This window comes from Medicago truncatula, chromosome 4 (assembly GCF_003473485.1).
Source record: "Medicago truncatula cultivar Jemalong A17 chromosome 4, MtrunA17r5.0-ANR, whole genome shotgun sequence".
NCBI classification, from domain to species: Eukaryota; Viridiplantae; Streptophyta; class Magnoliopsida; order Fabales; family Fabaceae; genus Medicago; species Medicago truncatula.
The window spans coordinates 23,080,957-23,104,656 of NC_053045.1; the positions used below are offsets into that span (position 1 = coordinate 23,080,957).

Genomic DNA, 23,700 nt, shown 5'->3' on the forward strand with positions numbered 1-23,700 from the left:
TTTTCAAACAACTTTTGAAAAACAATCCAAAAGGTAGAATTTTTATTTATTTAATTATAGTAATATTGACACTCAATAATTATTATAATTACATATGCATTATTTAGGCGACCAATTTGTTCCAAAACAAGTGACAAATATTTTATTACCAAATTCAAAAAGTCACATTTGATATTGAAACTCTTTCAAAATCATGATCTTTTAAATTTACTAAATTTCTCCAATTGAATAAATTAATTAAACATTAATAATTTGAAGGATTGTTTGCTTAGCATGAACAACCGGATCTTTGATGCTTCACCAGATTCGGATATCGAAGCTCAATCTCACGAATTGTTCAAATTCACATCAATCTCTTTGTAAACAATTGATCAACCACAATAATACAACTCTTGTATAGTTGTGTATCCTAATACGATAATCAAACATCAATAGTTTTAACAATTGTTTGTTCAGTATGAACAACCGGATCTTTGATGCTTCACCAGAATCGGATATTCGGATACCGAATCTCAATCTCACGAATTGTCTACAAATTTACAATCAATATATAAAACCTATTGAATGAATGACACCATCAATATATCATATACATTGATGTCGTATCAGAATCATATATTACATATATGATATCGATCAATCAATTTGAAATAAATTATTTAAATAATAAAAATATTAACAGTTAATATTATTATCATTATTATCAGATTTGCATTCTAAAACTTTATTTTCAGCGTAATTATGTTTGCACCGAAAACAATGTGCATCTAAATCCACTTTGAATCAAATTCATTATAGCCAAAAAGAAAGAACTCTTAAATCAGTGAGATACATAAACTAATTAAGTTCTTTGTTGTATCAAAATTTGTTGCGTATATCAAAACCGATATTGAACTCAATCGAAACAACAACACAGTAAAGTTCATTCTTTTGAATTTAAAATTTAAGAACCAAATGAGGTTAATAATAGCACACTTTTGAGAAACTCTTTTCACAAAATTATATGTGCACATATGCATATAGCCATGATTATCATATAAAAATCAACATGCACAAATAATTGAATGTAATGATTTAATCAAAACTAAAAGCTCTGATACCACTGAAGGGATTTAATAGAGGGTTTTTTCCAAATTTTAATCCTCTTTGCGGAAGAAATTTCATTGAAACGAATCTTGATTAAATTATTATTAATCACAAATCAAACACATACTTAAACAATTTAAGGATTCATGTGTTTACCTCTAGAAGAGCAGAACCTTTGTACTAGAATTATTTCTGATCACGAGCAAAGCAAAATAGCGATGCCTATACTTAGTCCACATGAACAGAACTTCTCCGATGACCGGTGCTAGCCAGTTTCAATGGAGATTCAAAGAGAACAAGGTTTAGAGAGCGGCGGCTAGGGTTTCACCACTTTTGTGAATTAGGTTAAGCACTAAAAAAAAAAAAGTTCGTCATGCTTCAACAGAAGGGTTCTATTTATAGAATCACTTGTGTGGTCAGCAAGAAAACACTTAAATACACCGTACCTTACGGTGGACCACATTTCTCTATTTTTCGTAAATTAAATAATAAAGTCATATTTAATTATTTAATTACAAATAAGTCTCACTTATTATTTTATAAATAAGTCTTACTTATTTATTTCTCTCATGTATCTGTCCTTTGTGTGTGACCCTATAGGTTGCCGTAACGTTGACAATAATATTAAATCACATATTTCAAATTATAAACAGTGAGCGGTATCCAGCAACACATCATTGCTACCCAAGTGACGAGAATGTCATGTGATCTGACGAAACTTTTTTGTGATAATGATCATGTGTATAATTACCCTTTTGCCCTTATGTCTATATTGAACACAAGACATAAACCATGTCATCCTTGTCTAGTTCAATATTGGGCCCGTAGACATTTCTCCTGTTATGTAGGAGGGGCGAATTCCATCTAAATCACTCATGTCCCTCAACATGATTCATGGTGTATCCACCAACCAACTTTATTGTCATCTTGTTACAGACAACGTTTGAATAGTGACAAAGCACTCGACTCCAACATCTAGGGTACATATTGGTTTCAGGTCGAAGGGTAGAATACACCACTATCACTATGAGAATATCTTATGACACTTTTCATAACTTTTACTATGTAGTATTCTCATGGCGGATCAATCCAATATAAATATTACTCCTAATATTTATATCTATGTGAAGACTTGATAACTCTCTATGCTTTAATGATATCCCACTTCTCAATAAATCTTGACTACAAATACTTTAAGAATGGTTTCCTTATGTTTAAGGGGTCTCACAATTAAGTTATACTTAATGTTCCATTAAACGGACTAACTATTATAGGTACTTTATTATTTTGAAACAAAACAAAATCAATAAAGAAATGCCTTATTATTTATATATTCACAATATATATTTATATCAATATCATGATACAAAGCCAAACCCAATCAATATAGATTGGCTATTATTGCTTACTCCAACAGATGTATCAGTTGACAGTGAAGTAAGCATTTCTTGGGGATAAAGCCCTTTCGGGTTTTCAATCCACCGAGAATATATTCTTTTTTGTATGCCCCTAATTTTTGCGTGGATAGCCCATTTAGGTTTTCAATCCACCAGGACGGTCATTTTTGCATCAGTCGCCTTTTCAGGTTTTCGAATTAGCGAGGTTTTTTTTTTTTCTTTTTTTTCAAGCAATGACTATGTTTGTCCTAGGGAATCTATCCGTTCTTGAGGCGATGTTGACGCATGCTTCCATGACTTATGAATTTAAATAGAATATGTTTGTTGTTAATGTTTTTTTCAAAAAGACATGAAAAAGTTTTTTTTTTTTTTTTTAAAGTTTTCGCTTCAAGTATTAATATTAAAAATGGAAGAAATTTTGCAAATAGAATAAATTGGAATTCCAAATAAAGGGGCACAAACTCAAATTTGATTAAAAGAGTGGTAGCTGGCCAATGGCATGGCTCCACGGAATAAAAAATTTGGAAAATGATAATTATACGGAAAATGCACATTAAACACAATAACCGCTATTTTACCTAACAACTTTGAATTTCACTACTTAGATGCTTCAAATCGGAGGTCCTTTGACACCTAAGGTGCCCCAAGTGAGTGATGTTTGATCCGATACATTTACTTTGTCGTAATCCTTAACTTTTGCATAGATAGCACTTTCGGGTTTTCAACCTATCAGGATAATTATTTTTCTGTTTTATGTCTCTAATTTTTTCCTGGACCGCACTTTCGGGTTTTCAATCCACCGAGACGCTCATTTTTTCCTATGCCTCGCAAACGCTTCACTTCGTGATCTTCAATCCTAACTGGCAAAGTCTCAACGGTCAAATTATCCCTTACTTCCAAATCATCCAATTGAATCGCGTGAGACGCATCATACACATACTTCCGCAACTGAAACACATGAAACACATCATGAAGATTCGACAAAGACGGTGGTAACGCATTCTGATACGCTGCCACTCTAACCTTTTTAACAATCTCATACGGTCCAACAAAACGAGGTGTCAACTTCCGACACTTCAAAGCACGTCCAACACATGTTACATGATTCACTCTAAAAAACACATGATCACCAACCTGAAACTCAATGTCCTTCCGCCTCTTATCATGATAACTCTTCTGCTTACTCTAAGACACTCCCATCTTCCCTTGAATCATCTTAACCTTATCCTTAGTCTCTTGCACAACCTCCGGTCCTAGCAATGCACTTTCACCTGACTCATACCAACAAAAGGAATTTTACACCTTCTACCATACAAAACCTTAAACGGTGCCATCCCGATACTAGAATGAAAACTATTATTATAATTAAACTCAATCCACGGTAAAAATTCGACCCAACTGACACCTTACTCCAAAATACAAGCTCTCAAAAAATATTTCAAACTCTGAATAGTCCTCTCCGTCTGCCCATCACTCTGGGGATGATAAGCAGAACTCAACCTTAACTTAGTTCCCAAAGCAGCTTGCAAACTCTTGCAAAATATAGAAGTAAACCTCGGATCTCGATCTGACACAATACTAGATGGAATACCATGCAGCCTGACAATTTGCTCAATGTATATCTCAGCCAACCTCACCACAGACATACCGGTCTTGATAGGGAAAATGTGCCGACTTCTTCAAACGATCAACAATCATCCAAATCGAATCGAAACTCTTCACAGTCTTTGGCAACACTCCGAAAAAGTCCATAGAGATACTATCCCACTTCCACTCCGACACAAACAATGGTTGCATCAAACTCGACGACTTTTGATGTTCAATCTTTGACTTCTAACAAACCAAACAAGCATACACAAACTCTGCTCTATCCTTATTCATTCTAGGCCACCAAAACAACTTCATCTGATGGGTACCCTTTTTCTCCTGATGTGCTTGGGAGCCCCTGTCCTTTAGGCTTCTTGATTTCTTCCTCCTCTCCAAGGTCATAGTCTTCATCTGATGGGTACCCTCTTGCTCCCTCTTCTTCGATTTTCCACTGGCATAAGCATCCATCATTTTTTGGAAAAGTTTCCATTCGGGTGGTTGACTTTCATCATTTTCTATGTAAGTCACAACGATCACCTTGTATAGCCTTGAAGTTTGAATGGTAGTTTTCCCTTGTTCTCCATCTAATATTAGACCTCCTTGGGCGAAAAATTTCCTGCCAAGAATTAGCAGAAAGTCATATCTTCCTCTGGTGTTTGCAATCACGATGTCTAAACAATAATCGAAGCCCTCAATGTTAATTGCAAAATTCTCAAGTATGCCAATAGCTTTTTCTTCTTTTCCATTAGCATACTCTATTGCATAAGGATATGATGATATCTTTTTATTTCCCAACTCCCTTGCCTTGGCCAAGCTCATTAGGTTAGAGTTTGCTCCAGAATCACATAATCCTTGCCCGATATATTCTCCATTAACCTTGATGGGTAAAGTAAAGCATCATTCACCATAAAACCTGACTTTGGCCGGTACCTCGTATGTGCCCTCACATTCACTAGTCATTGACATGAGTTCTTCCTCCGATAGATTGGCATCAGTCTTCAATAATTCTTGAAGAAACTTGATGCAACATGGACTTTGTGCGACCATTTCTTTGATTGGTGTGAATATTTGGTACTTCTTTAAAACATTATGCAAAGAATTATACTCTAGCGGTACGTCCTCGTCCTATTTCATGTTCTGAGATTTCTCTCTTTCAATTTCAACTGAATGAATCTGCTCATCCTTTCCAGCCTGTTTTGACTTTAGCAACTCCTGTCGCTTCAGCTCTACTTCATGATGGAATTCGAGGTACCCTGGCTCTTTCACCAGCTTCTCCACAAAAGAACTAGTAACCTTCACCTTCTTTAATAAATTTACCAATTGCTCCAAATTTTGTTCTTCGTTCTCCTCATTAAATGTCATTGTTTGTGTGCTTTTAGTTCAGTCCATGATTACCTATTTCAGACAATAATTGCAAGTTCGAGAAAAATTTCTAACAAGAATAATTTTTACGCTTGATATTAATTTTTAAATTAGGCTTGTGGTAAATTCTAGTGCGGTTACTTGACTCGATTGTTTTCTAAATGCACACTCAATCTAAACTAACTTTTAAAGTTAATATCCAATGACACTACTAGTTAAACCTAAGATTCTATTAATTATCTAAATGTTAATCCTAATCTTAAATGCAAAATTAAAATGACTGACTCTAACCAAATACTTAACCTAATTAAACTAGACTCGATCTAAAGTAGATATTATAAAAATTTGTTATTTTTACTACGACTTCTAAAATGCAATGCGGAAAATTAAAATAAAAACCTAAACTATGACTCTAAAAAAAAACGAATGGGGTTAGTTCTTAAATAGGAAAAACAAAAAAGAAAAATAAAAACGTTAGTACTAAATGGAAAATTAATTATGTTAGTAATAACTAGACTCTAAAAATAAAAATAAAAATGACTTAACTAGGACTAAATATTTTTGGTATTTTTTTTTTATTTTTTTTTTGGTATTTTTGAATTTTGTAAACAGAAAAATAAAATGCGGAAAATTTAAATGGCTGAAAAATAAATGACAGAAAAGTAAAAGATAAATAAAAATAAGTAATTCAAATTTTCAGTTGAAAATATTAACGTACCCCGGCAACGGCGCAAAAAGTTGATGGAATATATATATTTAACGATGATGGCAAGTGTACCAGTCATTTTCGCCAAGTAATAAAGTGATAAGTATAGTATCGTACCCACAGAGATTGTCCTTTCGTCCGAACAATTCTTGTCACTTATTTTTGTAAGTTTAACTCTATAAAAGTTATATTGCAATTTTTATCTGTTTGCAATAAAAGGATTTTACCTATTGTGGTTGCAGAAAGTAAAACATCAGTTAGGATTCTTTGAATCACCTCTATATATACATCGTTGGATAATAAGTAATAAATATGTCGTGTTTATTCATCTTAGGTTGACTATACAAGTGATGAGGCCGTTGCGAGTTTCCTAAATAGGCAGGGCACCACCTGCCCATCTATGAATCTTAGAACACTCATATCACACTCTTTCTACGCTTACTTAGTAGTTCTACAAACGAAAACCTTAATCTACGTCTACCTTAATAAGGGTTTCAAAAGAATGGTTCTATTAGGTTATAGCCTTAAGTCAGAAAGATAGGTGCTTGTTTCCCTAATTACTAACCAGTTATTTCCTTCCTTCCGTAATGCACCACACGACCCAGTGGATATCATCCACTAGGTACCTACGTCTAAGGTCAACAATTTCTATGGTTTTCTTTCGCTAATTAACAATCATTTACTTCCTAGACAGATAGTTATCAGTAAAGGGATATAAATATCAAGATATAAGCATCTGGTTAGTGATAACAATATTATGCCCTGTTACAACATAAGTACCTAATCTAGGGTTTGCACCTCTCACAGAAATAAAAATATAATCTAATAAAACTTAATAGTGAACAAAAGAATAAACAATAAATAAACGACATATTAAATTAAATAAATATCCACAAAAATATATAGAGGTTCATCTTAGAACTCTAAACTCTCAAAGTGATAAATTACGCATGATACGGCATATCTAGATGTTACTCCTTCAATTAAATCACCAAGCATGCATAATTAATAATTTCTCACAACATCGCAGCAGAATAAAACATCATAACATCGTCGACTAAATAAAATATTTCAACACCCATGCAAGTATAATATGTCTCCAAGTAGCCATGTCATCATACAACGCATGTCATCATCAATACATAGTCTCAGAAATATTCAACAAACATAATAAAGCTAAACATCGAAGACCGACCCCTAATCAGAGCCCTAAATCTAAGATGCCAAAAGCAATAAACGAGGTAGCTCCAAGCTATCCTCAAGCAACTTACCAAAGCAATCTATTCCTGCACACCATCTACCCATCCATACGGATAAGGAAGACGGTCAACCAAACAACCATTGGGGGTTAGTTCATAATTCATAATTAAACATAATCAATGAAAATAAATGATACAATTAAATTCAATTGATTCAAGCAACTCAGCAACATCAATTTTCAAGAAGTATATGAATATAGATATTTCACCAAGTATACAATCCAATAAGTATACACATCAACCGAGCACATAACAATTATGACAATTTTCAAATTATGAAATGCGCCTAAACACGACTTCTATATGCATGTGGTATCGGTCACCTCAAAGTCGTCACCTTAGATGCATCCGTATCATAGTCGTCGCCAATATGAATACTAAGTATTCGTCGTCGTCAATATGGATATAAAATCCGGTCGTCGCCAATATGGATATACAACCCGACACCAACATCACGAATGCATGAACATATGACTCAATTGATAAAGTTATTTCGTGTTATCTTGGCACTTCTAATCTCTTCAATAACTATAAAGATAGTTTTGTTAACAATGAGTTTCTTACAAATGACATTTTTAGATAAATTTGACACTTTGAAACATCGTTGAACCTGAACCCTAACATTTTTAAATAGTTACAGTATTTTTTTTAAATATATATAGTAATTTTCTTTAAAGTTAATTTAATATAATAATTTTTAAAAAGTAATTTTTTCCCTATATATTTGCCCTTCTTGTAAATTTACTGCTAGCTTAGCCGCTGCGGCCGGGTCAAAAATAACCATGCATCTATGATTTTGTATTCGTGGTTTTCTAGTAACACATAAGGCTAAAAAACACCATATATAGAGTAATCAATTTATGCATCTTAAAAGCATTGGATTCTTCTGAGTCCCCAAATTGATATTTAGATCAAACTGTAATGCAAATATAACTGTTCACACAAGGAGTATGCGTTAAATTTTATTAACTAAAAAAGTCTAATATATTATGTTACAAGTTATTTCAACTCCAAATATCCTTGTCATATACTATAGAAAAATTTTCAGATTCCATCGACAAAGGTATCAGTAGTTCAGTTGGAACGTGGGACATGTCAACTTCATATGGTTGTGTCCAAAAACTATCCACTGTTGACTCGTTGTAAGCATCTAAAAAGCTTCCAAAATCATTATCCATAACAAAACTTTCAGTAGTATGGTTTTGCACTATTCCACTTGGTTTGTTGGAAAGATTATGAAGCCAAAAACTTTCATCCACATCTTCTATAAATGAATCCAGAAACCCAAAATCATCCAAAGCAGTGGAATTGTGATCTGAAGATGTGGAAGATAATTCACTAGATGATGAAAATGGGGATAAAGGGCCATTGGTGTCTGAGATTTGGGAGTTAGCTGGAAGGGTAATTTGGTAATTGGATACACATCTCCCTTGTGTGGATTTGGTTTCTTCATTTGTGACAATGTTATCTATAGCTCTCTTCTTGAGGGAAGTGTGCCAGTGGTTCTTCACTTCATTATCTGTTCTTCCAGGTAACTCGGCCGCAATGGTTGACCATCTATTGCCAAGCTTTTTATGCATTCGGATAATCAACTCCTCTTCTTCTTGAGTGAAGTTTCCTCTTTTGATATTAGGTCTTAAATAATTCAGCCACCTCAATCTACAACTCTTCCCACACCTTGAAAGACCTGAAAAAATGAAAAAAAAAAAAACAATGAAATTATGAGTAAATTTTATCAAGGGATCATTATCCATGCATTGCAAACATAGTTCTATATTCATTTTTATTTTTTATTTTAAAACTCGCTATTCGATCCAAGAATCGACTATATTTACCTGCAAACTTTGGTAGTTGGCGCCAATTCCAGCAACCGTATCTGGTGACATAAGCAATTAATTTCCTATCTTCTTCAGCAGTCCATGTTCCTTTCCTCATTCCACTTTTTTTGTCACAAGAAGGAGTTCTTGCCATCTTAATTATTTTTTGAGAAACAAGTGAACTCAAACTCAATGAGTGAGTGTGTTTGTCTCTACAAGATGAGAGTTATATTGGTCTTGTTTCTTTGTGTCAGAGCATAGTCCTACTTAAATTTATACCACACGCTTTCACATACAAAACGTGTTTCATATTCCAACATGTTCTACTATAATAAGAGTCAATGATAAGGGTCTTTCTCAGCAGATAATAATAACTGCTCTTTATGCCTTGTACTAAAACTAGTCAAATTTCGTGTTTCTTGTTCCTTTTCACATTAAAGAGTAAATAACAATAGTGTCACTATCAGTTATATGCTACTTATCTTCCAGGAAGCTAACAGGAAACATTTGCCACGCTTCCTTTTAGCTTTGTAATTTAGCACGTGAGGCAAATCTACTAATGGAAACACAAACAAAATAACAGTCAAGACATTATGACCATATTGACTTTCTTTTGGTCTAAAAAGCAATACATACTATTTTAAAGAAATTCTAAATTCTAACCATTGGTTTAAACAACAATTTGTTGGAATATTACATATTTTAAAGAAATTCTAAGTTCAAGTCATTGGTTCGAAAGCTAATAACAAGACAAATATTTTTATTATCAAAAAAGTTAATTTTACATGAAATAATAACCTTTACAATCTAAGTAATTTTTTTTTGTAGAATAAATTTTTTAAAAGTTATATTTTGTTCATAAATGATAGAATCATACTATCGTTAATTAAAAAACTTGTAAGACTTTTATATGTGTTTCGTCCCAGTAATTAGAGGTTGTTTAAAAATTGGTTCTTGTAATAGTTAATCCTGAGAAACTACCCTCCCAAAGTTTAATCTTTTAAAATTTCGTCCCTTAACCCACTTAATGACTGCCACGTCATCTGATTACTGACGTGGCGCTATTAATTGGCTTTTCACTTGACTGACTCAGCTTAAGGGCATGGGAATGGACAAAAATGCCCCTCTTCATTTGAGACCAAACGGAGATGACAAAACTACCCTTTACCCCCCTCTTCTCAGACCAAATTGAAATGACAAATATACCCTGGCTTCTTCCCTCATTCTCCTTCCTTCTTCTTCCTCTCCTTCCATCCGAAATCCAAACCCATTGCAAAATAATGTTCCAGAATCTAACCATCATCTGTTTACGCTCTCAGCAACGTCGCCGAAGAGTTCTTCATTTGAATTTGTTGAGATCTGGTTTTTTCTTCTCCGTTTACCTTCTCCGAATCCGATTTCTTCTCCAGCATATTCACCTCCGGCACCTCTGATTCCAACTCCTCTGAAAACCTAACGAAAAGGATTACTGACATAGACCAAAAATTTCACAAACAAGTAAAATCCAATCAAGAGATCGATGTTCTTAAAGGTTGGTGCTGGTTGTTGATGTTATGTTATGGCTTTGTTGTTGTTGTTCAGATCCGGGAGGTGTGTTTGTGGTTCAGTTGCTCAAGTGGTGAAGAGATCGATGGTGTTCTTGTTTTTGTGTTCATTGAGAATTTGAGATTGATGAATGAAGGAAAGGGAAGAAGGAAGAGAAATCCATGTTGTTGTTGGGTTCATTAACATGGAAAAAGAGAGGGAAGAAGAAAGGGAAAGCCAGGTTTCTAATTCACTTCAGAAACTCAACAATCGTGTTTCTTTTTGAGTAAATAGGCAATTACCTCCCTGAAATTGTAAGTTTCGTTAATTACCCCCCTGAAATTAACAAAACTTCAATTACCCCCTTGAAATTTCACAACGTTAATCAATTTACCCCCTCCGTCAATTTTTTTTGTTAATGAACATAACGTTTTGCAAATATCCCCCTGAAGTTTTGCACTTATATGCAAAATGCCCCCCAAACTTAAATATTTATATTATTTTTTTTCTTAAAAACAAACAATTAATAGTTAAATATTAAAACAAACTATTAATTTTGGAATTTTAGAAAACTACATGCATATATACATCAAAATAATGTGACTTAAAATGTGACTTATTGTACGAGAAATTTTGAAATTTCAAGGGGGTAATTGAAGTTTTGTTAATTTCGAGAGCTTGTATATTAAAATGTGACTTATTGTACGAGAAAAAAAATATCCAATTGTGAAGCTTTCGAACAAAAGGTTCAAAGGCCTACAATAAAGCTTGAATGACGGTTACTGCTACGAATTCATGAGGGAAAATGATCGTAAGCTTGAATAGAAGGTGTTGGAGGAGAAGAGGAAGAGGAATGATTTAAGGGGTAATATCGTCCTTTCGTGTTTGTATGAGAAGCCAGGGGTATTTTCATCTATTCATGTCAAGTTTATTAAGTCAGACTGCCACGTCAGCTAATCAGTGATGTGGCAGTAATTAAGTGGGTGTAGGGACGAAATTTTAAATGATTAAACTTTGGAAGGGTAATTTGCCAGGATTATCGATTACAGGAACCAATTTTTAAATGACCCCTAAGTGCAAGGACGAAACACATATAAAAGCCAACTTGTAATGATATTTGTAAAAAAAAAAAAGTAATCATATTTGGTTTTCCGAAGGAATAATCAAATTAAGATATTCCATCAACTTTTGGAATGATATTTGGGGAAGAGGCACTCTCTTGGTCTCCGAACAAAAAGACTTATTGGTTGTGTATAGCGATATAAATAGATATCTATAGATAGAGGTAGTATGATATTGATGTTCATCTTGTTAAATAAATGTGATACATGTGTCTTCTTTGTATCTTTCTTTGTATCTGCCTTAAGCGAGTAATCCTTGAATTTTGATGTATTCACGAGCATATTCATATATTTTGGATTTTTTTTTTTTAATAATTTTTGTTATTTTTTTAATGATTATCTATAATTTAACGACAAAAGTTCATCATATTCACCGGAACCGAGTATAACCGTAAGAAACCGCAATATTCATCCGAACTATATGTGACCTGTTTTTACCATAAGCGAATGTGTGAATTTGAATGGGGTTGGTCGAGTATATTCGGGTCGACCCGTAGCTGCCCAACCCTAATAAAAAAGTTTATAATTTATCCGCAAATGATTTGTCATGTATATACATATGGAAATGTTAACTTGTGCCCTTAGGGCACATGTTAAGCAATCTAAAATAGAAGTTTTGTCTAAAAAATTGTGCCAATTTATTTATCTAAAGATTGAAAGTAAATGTTTTATAATAAATATTTATCATTTATGGAATCCTTAACATGTGTCATAAGGGCACAAGTTAACGTGACAGATGTACATATTTCAACCATTTCCTTTTATCAATAGTTATGTCAAAAAAGTGAATGGTTAGTTCTAGAGAAGTCTTGTCCCCGATGTGCCATAATAATGTTCCCCTAAATTATATGTTTTGTAGGTAAACACGTTCCTTTTGTCCTATACTACATAACTGCTGCTGATATTAATTTTTATATTCATTTATCCGTTGTCACGGTTCCAATTTAACATGTGCCAATTTGAAGAGTCAACGATATAGACTTTATTTTTCTATCCATGGTGGCATGGTGGTATAGTGTTTTTTTATTTTTATTTTTACAAAATGGTGGTATAGTGATGGATACTTAATTATTCTTTATGGTAAAATGCATGAATCAAACTAAATAACGCGGTTTCTGGTATATGACTCTGAATCAGAACAGGCGATTATTGGGACTAATATCAGGCTAGAATTTGTTTAACGTCTTTCTTCTTTTAAAGAAAACTTTCTTCATCCTTTTACGCAATGAATGTATTTGGTCAAAGTCTCGTTATTTAATACACAAATGGTATATTTTTATAATTAAGTTTGCAAGTGTTCCTAAGTGCAATTCATATATAAGAACAAATTGTGGTCTAAATGGAATTAACTTCTTAAAAAAAATAGAATTATTATATGCTGCCTTCATATTGACCAAATAAAAGTGGAATGGAACAAATAAAAATAAGCTGCCCGTATTTGTAAAAATATATTAAAGTAGAGAGCAGAAGAAACAGATCCTTTTCTTACCATAATTTCCTAATGAGAAATGATATAATTGACAATCATTTTGGGATAACTTAATAGATAAACCTTCATGCAATGCCATTTTAGTTTTTAAAATAATTTTTAGCTCGCTTTGTGATATGTTCCGGAACAGAACTAGGACCATGCAATCTTGATGCTTGTGCTGACGAAGATCTTGTATGGCGTTGAAAGATCTTTGTTATGGCGAAGGCTGTTCATCGACGATGGAGAAGAAACCTGCAAAAACATGTAACTGCTCCAACACTCAAGTCAGTATGTGAACTTGAGATGGAAATATGAGAAAATGCTTCTAAATATGATTGTACATGAGCATGGTTGTGAGTCGAATTGCATATAGACGAGCTCAACGTAATTGCTTTCGTGAAATTTGGCGTTGAACGCGAGATACAGTTAGAGTTGGTTCAACGATCAGGCCTTAATTCAAGGCAGTGTTCTTGTGCGGTGTGGCGCACAGGTGACCTTCCATAAGATTTTCTAAGGTGGTGTAATGGGCTAATGGACTTGTTGAACTTGGTCATTGTATGGGCTAAAATTTAGTCTAGACTAGTTGTCCACTGTCTTTATGAAGTGACGAGATTTTTTACGTTGGCTGGCTGCGAATTAAACTATTGACATTTTTTCATTGCCCCCATAAAATATTTTTTAGAGGTCAGGTGCTGATGAGCGTTTAGTGGTATCTGAAAGGTGCTGAGTGGGGGAAGGTACAACAATAAATGCGTGCAGATATATTAATTGAAAGGACTCCCTTTTATGGGATTACTAACGTGTGTCCCATGAACCTGTGGATTGAGGCGATGTGCTTGGATACATACGTTCTCTAGGCATTATCTGTGGTGTTATGCCACACCTTTTGTCTTTTAGTGATCTAGTGTCATTGATAGTTTCTTGAAATATTTCAGCCAGAACATGTCTTTCCCTGACCACCATCCATACATTTCCATTTGCCTTCCTACTTTCTATAGATGTTTTACACCGTATAATAAGTCCCACTTTATTCAACCATAATTTGGCATAAAATATACTTTTTGATCGTACGTGATCAGAAGGTGACTGCCATTGCTTTGAATGCGGTGGTTTGAATGGTGTTAGAACGCGTCACAATGCTTCTTGGAACGGATGGGGGGTGTGTACCTGTAGGCACTCCGGCGCTCAAGTAAGTAGCGATTAGAGAGTGAGGATTTAGAGGAAGAGTTAGATTCTATCCTGGGGACTGAAGTGAGTACTCTATATATAGAGGTGGAGGGCGGCAGAGCCGTTGTAATGGCACACCTGGCTCTTGCGGTTACGTAATCGTGGGAAGTGTAACTGCCAAAGAGTTTATTGCGGGAACGTGCAAAGAGACGTTGTGGTTCGTTTGAACCGGTCTTGCTCGCTCCGTGCACCCGCCTATCGGGGAAGGGGTGTGTCGCAAGTAATGTTGCCAAACTTGGTGTTTGGGCTTTAGATTGTATTGGGCCTAAGTAAATGGGACAAAGGTCCTTTTGGCCGGTACAGAAGAGTAGCCCCCAAGTTGTTGCTCTTGACGAATAGTGATGACTTAAGTGCGGGCGTCTTTGATTGTTCGTGGTCGGTCGTAGAAGGGAAGTTCGCTTTTATGTGCTCTCTACTTGAGAATAGGCCAAGCTGTTTGAGGGGTGTGAAGACACCTTCGAATCTAGGAACTGTTCGTCTTGGGTGGTTAAGAGTGTTGTGAGAATTGTGCGAGCACATGCATGGACGCGCTCGCTATTCTCTGAACCCCTTTGTTCCATAACCAAACGAGTTCGCCAATGGACTGGCTTGTGTCCGTCATGCGAATGCTCGGTTGACTTAGGTCAGATGGAGAGATTCCCTCGTCAAGAAGTTTGGTCGATTGTCATTCCGCAATTAATGCCCACATCGCGAGGGAAAGACTGAGGAGACATGACCTTTGGTTTCTGAGTGACACGTGTAAAGGCTATTGTAGTACTTGAGTACCTATAGTCTGTTGAGTGTTCTTGGTTTGTGTTTCCAAGGTGTCATCAGTACCGTTGATTTGATCCTGACGTTTGAAGAACCGCTACGATTGATCAGAGCCCTTGGATGGATGATTTGATTTAATCTGGATCGTAGGCAGGCTACTTGGGTAGAGAGTTGCATGTGAAGGGCTGCATCGGATTGGGACTTCGCGACCTTTGAGAAGTTTTATGAAATGAGTATAAATAGTCCAAACGTTTGTTTGGAACATTACAATACTTCATTTTTTTAGAAACTTAGAAAATTTTCCAAGAGTTTCTTCAAAGGCGAAGCATTTTTTAACCTCAAACTTCGCACTTCAAGTCCAGTTCATCCATCATAACAGGTAACGCTCTTATGGTTCTTTTTCCCTTTGTTTTCATGCTTGGCTTTCCTTAGTTTTCTGTTTTAAGAAACCGTAAAAATGCATGCTTTTAGGGTAGAAGTTACTCCGACTCGGTGGTTTCTGCCGTTTGTTACAGTGGTTTCCACCGTGCGTAAGGAGTTTTAGGATTTGTTGTCTGTTTTCCGTATTTTGAAAAAAACATTGGCGACAAGTTGTGGTTTAGTTCGTAAACTTCAGTCCTGCTTGCTTCAGAATGGGTTCCTTGATGTGGTCGGAGTAAACTTATCCTTTGTCTTCCCCCTTGGTTTTTAGCAGTGATATTTCATCCCTTCCTCGGCGTGGTCAACCTGATGGGTGAAGGAAGGGTGGATCTGAATGTTGGATTCAATTTTTTCCTTGCTCTTTCAGGTTCCCCATGGTGCACAAGGAAGCTGTCGCGCCTGTCTCTTCGTGGCTGGGGGAAGAACCCTTAGAAACGGAGTCAGCATTTGCTATTGACGGAGTGGGAGAGATTCCCTTTGGCTCCATTGGTGAAGCAGAGGATTGGGAGTTAGTACTTCTGAGCACATCTGATCGAGTACGAAAATCATGCCCTTCCCATGTATGAAGTGGTTTTCGAAGACATGGGTTTTCGGCTCCCTTTCTCTGATTTTCAGCGGGAGATGCTCTGTTGGACCAAACTATCGCCTTCCCAGATTCACCCCAACTCATATGCCTTTATGATGGCCTTCAGATTGGTGTGTGATTATCTCCAAATTCCCGCTTCCAAGAACGTCTTCTTTACCATCTTTTCTGTACAACGAGGTGCGGATTCGGTTTCTTTCCGTCAAACCCAGAAGATGTTTGAGATATTCACTGGGAAAGTGCGAAGTTTCAAAGAACGCTTCTTTCTGGTAAGACCGGAGAGTGAGGTGGCTTTGGACACTTTATTGGAGGTGGTGAAGGATGGCGCTCAAGATCGCCGATCCTTTTTTCCTCTGTGTTGGTCTCAAGATCATTTTGGCTATAAGCCAAAAGATTTCTGTCGGACCATTCCCAGTCTCACGGAGGAGGAGGCGGGTGCTCGGCAACAACTTTGGCCTTTTGTCCAATCTCTCCCACGGAGGGTCAAACTGACAAACGGGGAAACCCATTGATGAATCCGGATGGGACACCAGTAACAGAGCCTCATTTCATCATTACCCACGAGTTATTGCCGTCCGAAGACTTCGAGGATTGCCTTGGTAGTTTTTGCCTTCTTATGACCTTTTTGCTTTTAACTAGCTTGTTTTTGTGTGTTGTCTTTCAGATCTGATAAGTTTTTTCCTTTCTATGTTTTGCAGGAAAAATGAAAGATCTAGGGGCCCTTGTGAATGAAGCGAACAAGAAGGTCTCTGCCAAGAAACGGTGTAAGAACGTCCAGTCCCTGGAGCACCTTAGGAACCAATCACACCCATCAAGGCAGTTCCTGTTCGCTTTGAGAGTGGGGACTTCCTTCAGCTCCCGAGATGATGGTCCGAACTAGATTGATGCGGCCCTCATTCGACCCTCTTCTTAGATAACCCTGAGTTGAGGATTATTGAGGACCTACGTCCAGCTGAGAGGATCAAGGCAATAACAAATGGGGTTATTGCTACTATAAAGGCTTTGGAGGTCGCCACGACCCTTAACAATGCTTCGCTGGAGAGTGAAATCCGGGCCAATGCATTGGCGCAGGAGAAGGATGATCTGATTACTAAGGTTGTTGCTCTTGAAGGCGAGGTAAGGAGCAACAGGTCAGTTTATGAGGAGTGTGACCGCCAGTTTGTTGTTGTGGAAAAGTAATTGGCAGAAGCTCAGACTGCCCTTGAGCAAGCAGCCAACTCTTCCAGGAAGCGAACTGAGGAGAAGGTGACCTTGGAGGAAGCTTTGAAGAAGGTGGACCTCCCCGGAGAGGATGAGGCGGAGGGCATGGTCGTCCTGAGGCGTGCTGACTTGCTGGAAAGGGTTAGCGTGTTGGAAGGAAGCTTGGTGGACGCCGTCAAGCTTGGTTTTGATCACGTAGTGGCTCAGCTGAAGGTGGTGAACTCCATCATTCATCTGAGCTTTGAGGGAATTCACCATCTCAGTAATGTGGAAGATGTGGTGATCAAACCTCCCCTTGATCTTGAAGAGAATATGGGGCATGTCGATGAAGCCCAGGCTGATGAGGCCTTATAATTTTAATCACTCTTCTTTTAACAACCATGCTTGTAATGACATTCTGCGCCCTTCGTGGTTTTATCACTTATGAAATATAATTTGTTTGTTTGTTCTTTAATTATACTTGTCTGAAAATGTTTGTTTGATTTTCAAGTACAATGTTTCGAACTGAGTGCTCGTTGCGCGAGGCTTTTTATTGTTGAGAGCGAACTGTCTGATCTGCATGTTTTACAAAGTTTAACAATTCGTATGCTCTCAATGTTTGACTGTTTCTTGGTGCTCGTTTTGACAAATGGAGCGACCTTTGAAACGAAGTATTTTCGCTAAGGTGTAATGGCCTACCCCCCGACATTCATTATTTCGATGAAGTGAATTAATAATTGGAGAGTTTTGCATGTCCATCTGTGATCTGGTAATTTAACTCGTTGTTTTGAATTAAAGTTCTTGCCCTTCTTTTCCGAGGTATTTGTTGCTCTATTGGAACGTTCACCTTTTTCGTTGTTTTGCAAGGGAATATCCGGGCGTGAGAGTTCTAACGGTTACGCGGAGTATTTGTTAGAAGCATTTCACATCCAAGAGATTGTTTATCTGAATGTGTGTCCAAAGTTGTGTTTCGGACAGAGAACAGTGGATGAATGAAGAAACTAATCTAAGTTCAACGCACTGAGGCGTGAATCACCTATCGCGAGCTGGGGTTCTACCTAACATGCTGAGTTGTGATGTCGCAGCTGTTAGCGTACATACTGAGGAGTAAGTGAATCTGCTGTGTAGATTTCACTTATCCTTCAATTTTTTGGATTCGGAGTGGCACGACTTTCCTCATCCGTTTAATTATGCATGCTTGTTATAGAGCATGAAGTTCGTTGTATTGAACTGAGTATGTACGTTAGAGTAGGTTGGCTTAGTTTGCCAACTAAGTCTAATACTTTTTGAGTTTTTCGGCATTCCAAGTTCTTGGAATTGTGCCTTTGTGGAGATCTTCGAGTCTGTAAGCCCCTGTTCCGGTTTTCATTCGGACTTTATAGGGTCCCTCCTAGTTGGCGGTGAGTTTTCCCTCTTCAGAGTCCTTCTGGTTTCGTCGGAGGACGACGTCACCTACTTCGAATTCCCTCCTTTTGACCTTTTTGTTGTGGCGAGCGGCTAATTTTTGTTTTAGAGTTGTTTCTCGCAAAGCAGCTTCAATGTTGGCGTCATTTCGCCAGGTGAGTTCAGTAAGCTCAATGGGTATGACTGCCTCTGTCCCATAAATGAGTCGAAAAGGTGCATCCAGCCTAGAGGACCGTATGCAACTCTTCAGCCCATTTGGTTTTGGCTGCGTCCAGCCTCCTTCGTATCCCTCATAGAATGACCCGGTTCGCTGCTTCGGCGAGGCCATTAGCTTGAGGGTGTTCAACGGAGGTGAAGCATTGTTTGATTCTAATTTTCCTCAAGTAGTCTTGGAATTTTTCGTCTGTGAACTGAGTCCCATTGTCGGATATCACTAGGGCTGGTACTCCGAATCTTGCTAGGATGTTCCTTTTGAAGAAACGAAGTACGTTTTTGGCTGTGATTTTCGCTAATGGTTTTGCCTCAATCCACTTCGTTGAGTAGTCGAAGACGACTACCAAATATTTGAGTTGTCCGGTGGCTTTAGGGAATGGTCCCAGAAGGTCAATGCCCCACCATGCGAAGGCCCAAGGGGAAACCAGTGATGTTAATTCAGCGGGGGGTGCGAGGTGCATGTCCCCGTGTCGCTAACATTTGTCACAATGGTTTACGTAGACTTAGGCATCTTTCAACATGGTAGGCCAAAAGTATCCTGCTCGTAGGACCTTTTTCGCGAGAGCTTTAGCACCAAGATGTTGTCCGCAGATGCCGCCATGGACGTCAGCGAGGACTTCTTGGGTCTCGTTAGGTCCCAAACACTTGATAAGCGGTGTGATGAAACCCCTTTTGCATACGATTCGTTCCACTAAAGTGAATGAGAAAGCCCTTCGTTGTAGCCTTGTTCTTTCTTGCGGATCGGAAGAGAGTTCCCCGTTAGCTATGTAACGAGAAATGGGTCCTCTCCAATCCTCTATCCCAATGATTGAGTTGATTTCGTGGAGATGAGCCTTCTGCCTCTTAACGCTTGGTTCGTTGAAGACTACTTCTATGACGTTTTTGTTTCCGCTTGCAGTCCGTGTGCTGGCGAGCTTTGAAAGAATATATATCTACCCGTGTGTTCTGTTCACGGGGAACATGAGTTACCTCGACAGTTTCAAATTCTTTCATTTTCTCGAGTACTAGTTGCTCCTCTTTGACATGGAACTCGCCTGTGACTTTGGAAGCCACTAACTGAGAGTCGGTAAAGATTTTTACCTTTTTGGCCCCCAAGTCCTGGGCGGTCCGCAGGCCAGCTAAGAAGGCTTCGTATTCTGTAGTTTTATTGGTTATAGGAAAAGATAAGCCAGGAGAAATTTCAACAACGATACCTTTGTTGTTTTCTATGATTATTCCAGCTCCGCTTCCTTTGGAGTTGGATGATCCGTCTACAAAGACGGTCCATTCTTCTATGTTATCTTCCGTCGGGAAGGTCATCTCGGCAATGAAGTCTGTGAACACTTGCGACTTCAGTGCCTTTCTGGATTCGTAGCATATGTCGAACTCTGGCATTTCGAGTGACCACTTCATCATCCGTTCAGCGACGTAAGGGCGACCCAAGATTTGCCTAATGGGCGGGTCCGTTCAGACTATTAACCTATGTCCTAGGAAATACTGCCTCAATCTTCGAGCCGCTGTGAAGAGGGCGAGAGCTACCTTTTCGATCTTTTGGTACCTCGTCTTCGGCCCTAAAAACGCTTTGCTGGTGAAGTAGACTGGTTTTTGACCCTCCGCTGTTTCTCTGATGAGGAGGGCGCTTACCGCGTCAGAAGAAATAGAAAGGTACAGGTACAGTACTTCACCTTGTTCGGGTCGTGAGAGAACTGGAGGTGCTGAGAGGGTCTCTTTGATATGTTTTAAAGCGGTCTCGTACTCGTCTTTCCACTTGAACTTTGTCGCCTTTTGTAAGAGCTTGAAGAAATGGAGAGCATGTTAAGCGGATTTAGCCACGAATCTTGAGAGGGCAGTCAGCATACCATTGAGTGTTTGGATGCAGTTCTTGGAGTGGGGCGTGGGAAGCTTATTAAATGCTTGGCACTTATATGGGTTCGCTTCGATTCCTCTTTCTGTTAGGTAAAAACCAAGGAATTTTCCCGCTTGAACTCCGAAAGTGTATTTTTCCGGGTTGAGCCGCATGTTGTACTTCTGAATTTGTTCGAACACTCTCTTGAGATGGGCGGCATGATTAACCTCTTGTTCGGATTTACAATCATGTCGTCCATGTAGACCTCAAGGATGTCGCCTAGAAGTGCCTTGTCATATACTTTGTTCATCATACGTTGATAAGTAGCCCCTGCATTTCGTAGACCGAAAGGGCATTACATTGTAGTAATAGTTCCATGATTCGGTCATGAAAGCTGTTTTCTTTTTATCTTCTTCGGTCATGGGTGCCTGGTTGTAACTAGAATAGGCGTCGATGAAGGATAAAAGTTTGTAACTGGAGGAATTATCTACGAGTTTATCGATGTTAGGAAGAGGATATGGGTCTTTAAGGCAGACCCTATTAAGATCGGTATAATCAACACACATTGGAGAGCTAGGTAGTGTATTTGGCCTCAGAAATAAAATTTGCATCTAGGAGGTCTTTTACAGCTTTTTCTGCAGCCTCTGATTTTTCAGGAGACTGCTTTCTACGTCGCTGGGCTACATCGCTCACACCGGGATCCACTGTCAGCTGGTGACAACTGACAAGTGACGCTAGGGTCAATTTCGGGCATGTCGGCTGCGAGTCCGAGTATGCTCCATTTAACACTTGCTCCATTTAATCCATTTAGGGATTTAGATGCAAGACATGTGGAAAAAAGATAATCAAGGGCTGAGATTTAACATTAAAAAAATAAGAGTTTGTTTAACAAAATAAATTAAATCCTTTCTTCCTTGTTCACCTCCCCTACAATCTCAAACTTCTTCTCCCCTCTTCTCTCATCGCTGCCCACCGTCACCTCCACTATCGTCCGTTTCTTCCACCGCAATCCTATCATTCAAAGCACTATGAGCATAGAAGTTGATTGTTAATTTTAGATCTTGTGATTTCTTTGTTTCTTTTATACATGATACAAGTTCAAGCCTTTTTTTGTTGTTGTTTTTCGGATGTATACAGAAATGTCCTCAATCAAATATTTTACCAATGGTAACTTGACCCATTACAGTAGCAGCGGCGATAATTTGTTTGTGGCCGCGGCGGTGAGACGACACTGAGCGGAATAGGGGAGAGTTACGGCGTTGTGATTGGCTGAGATGGTGACAGGCGGCGGTGGGCGGCGATGAGATTACAGGGGAGAAGAAGATTGAGTGAAATCGTGGCAACGAGAGTTGGGTAAAGAGGAGAAGATTGAGATCGCAGGGGGTAGAGGGAAGGTGGCTGAGAGGAGAGCTATTTCATTTTTTGTTTTTTTTTAAATAATGTACTTTTTAAAAAAAATTCATTTCAACCCTTAATTATTTTTTTGCCACATGTCTAACATCTAAGCACTAAATGGAGCATACTTGGATTTGTCGGCAGCGCTCCAGGCAAATAGGTCTGCGTTCTCCCTAAGGCAGGCGACCAGCTGGGCTTTGACAAGTTCAGGAAGATCCCTGCCGATCTTGAAGTTTTTCGAGGGGTCGTTCCCGAAAGGGACCTCCTCGAATTCACCGTTAGGAATAGGTCTGAGAAGTTTCGCATTGAGCGGATCCTTCTTCCCCCTCTTCTGCTCCTTAAAGTCTTCCTTGGTGAACCTGGGGTCAAGTTCAATCAAGTTGGCATCCAGAGTGCTCGCAACAGCTTTCCCTTTGTCCTCAGCAAGTTTGCTGGATTGGGAAACCGAGTTATGGGATTTGTTAGACTGGAGGAAACATCTTCTTGTAGCTTCGATGTCTCCATTTAAAGGGGCGATGATGCCATCTTTTGCATGGTACTGCAACTTCAGTTGAGCGGTTGAACATGTAGTGCCTAGTTGGGCGAGCCTGGTTCTCCCTATAATGCAATTATAGAGAGAAGGACAGTCGATCACCAGGAATGAGATCTTTATTGTTTTCTTGGCCTCCTCTTCGCCGAAGGTGACCAGTAGTTATACATAACCCCATGGCTGAGTAGACGAGTCGTTAAAGCCGTAGAGTTCATTTCCAACATATGGAGAAATTTTTTTCTCCGTAAGTTGAAGAGGTTTCAACAGGCTGATGTATATGATGTCGCATGAGGCTCCTGTGTCAATTAGGACTCGACGGACATCGTGTTGGCCACTGATGCTCGCACGAGCAAAGGAATGGCTGAATTTGAGGCTCCACTGGGTAGTTCTGAGTCGTAGAATGCCATAGGTAGTCTTCCTCCATTGTTGGAGGGGGCCAGCAGGTTCACGCTCATTAGCTCTTCGAACTTTCTCTTCATGCTTCCCATGAAGATGTTCAGCGTTCCGCCCGTGATGACGTTGGCGGAGGGAAACTGTTCCCAGGTGCATGAGTAGGGGGTGATTTCCACATTGTCAGGGAAATTGCCCAGATGTTCCACGGACATGGCGACTATCTTGTCCGCTTCGTTACCATAAGTGATGAGTTCGACGGTTTTTCTCTCCGACTCGGGGTTCTTTATGAACTATTTGAGCGGTCCTCGCTGGATGAGGAGTTCAATAGCATCCTTCAGGTGGATGCAGTCAAGTGACGTGCCCGTGGCACTTGTGGAACCGACAATATACTTTTTTGCAGACTCCCTTCCTCTCCTGGCAGGAAGCCTTTGGTGGCTTGATGCCAACTTCTG

At 38.4% G+C, this 23,700-nt stretch overlaps 2 protein-coding genes across 2 annotated transcripts; both read right to left on the reverse strand.

Annotated features, from left to right (window-relative positions):
* Nucleotides 1-8,264: 8,264 nt before the first annotated feature.
* LOC25479519 (transcription factor WER) lies at nt 8,265-9,473 on the reverse strand. The gene is made up of 2 exons (XM_013588082.3): nt 9,233-9,473; nt 8,265-9,084 (listed from the first exon to the last, which is right to left on the reverse strand). Exons 1-2 carry the CDS (start codon nt 9,366-9,368, stop codon nt 8,402-8,404), a joined length of 819 nt encoding a protein of 272 aa, XP_013443536.1. The 5' UTR covers nt 9,369-9,473; the 3' UTR covers nt 8,265-8,401.
* Nucleotides 9,474-19,609: 10,136 nt separating this feature from the next.
* LOC25479520 (uncharacterized) lies at nt 19,610-21,729 on the reverse strand. Its single transcript, XM_013588083.2, has 4 exons — nt 21,559-21,729; nt 20,644-20,879; nt 20,076-20,535; nt 19,610-20,020 (listed from the first exon to the last, which is right to left on the reverse strand). Exons 1-4 carry the CDS (start codon nt 21,727-21,729, stop codon nt 19,610-19,612), a joined length of 1,278 nt encoding a protein of 425 aa, XP_013443537.2.
* Nucleotides 21,730-23,700: the final 1,971 nt, after the last annotated feature.

What these genes read in the sequence shown, in the direction of transcription:
- LOC25479519 (XM_013588082.3), bottom strand. Translation starts at nt 9,368, where the DNA reads ATGGCAAGAACTCCTTCTTGTGACAAAAAAAGTGGAATGAGGAAAGGA. An exon ending in CCAACTACCAAAGTTTGCAG is followed by an intron (nt 9,085 to 9,232) that starts GTAAATATAGTC and finishes TCATTTTTTCAG; the next exon opens with GTCTTTCAAGGTGTGGGAAG.
- LOC25479520 (XM_013588083.2), bottom strand. Translation starts at nt 21,729, where the DNA reads ATGGAGCAAGTGTTAAATGGAGCATACTCGGACTCGCAGCCGACATGC. An exon ending in CAGAGGCTGCAGAAAAAGCT is followed by an intron (nt 20,880 to 21,558) that starts GTAAAAGACCTC and finishes CATTTCTTCAAG; the next exon opens with CTCTTACAAAAGGCGACAAA. An exon ending in TTTTTAGGGCCGAAGACGAG is followed by an intron (nt 20,536 to 20,643) that starts GTACCAAAAGAT and finishes CCCGCCCATTAG; the next exon opens with GCAAATCTTGGGTCGCCCTT.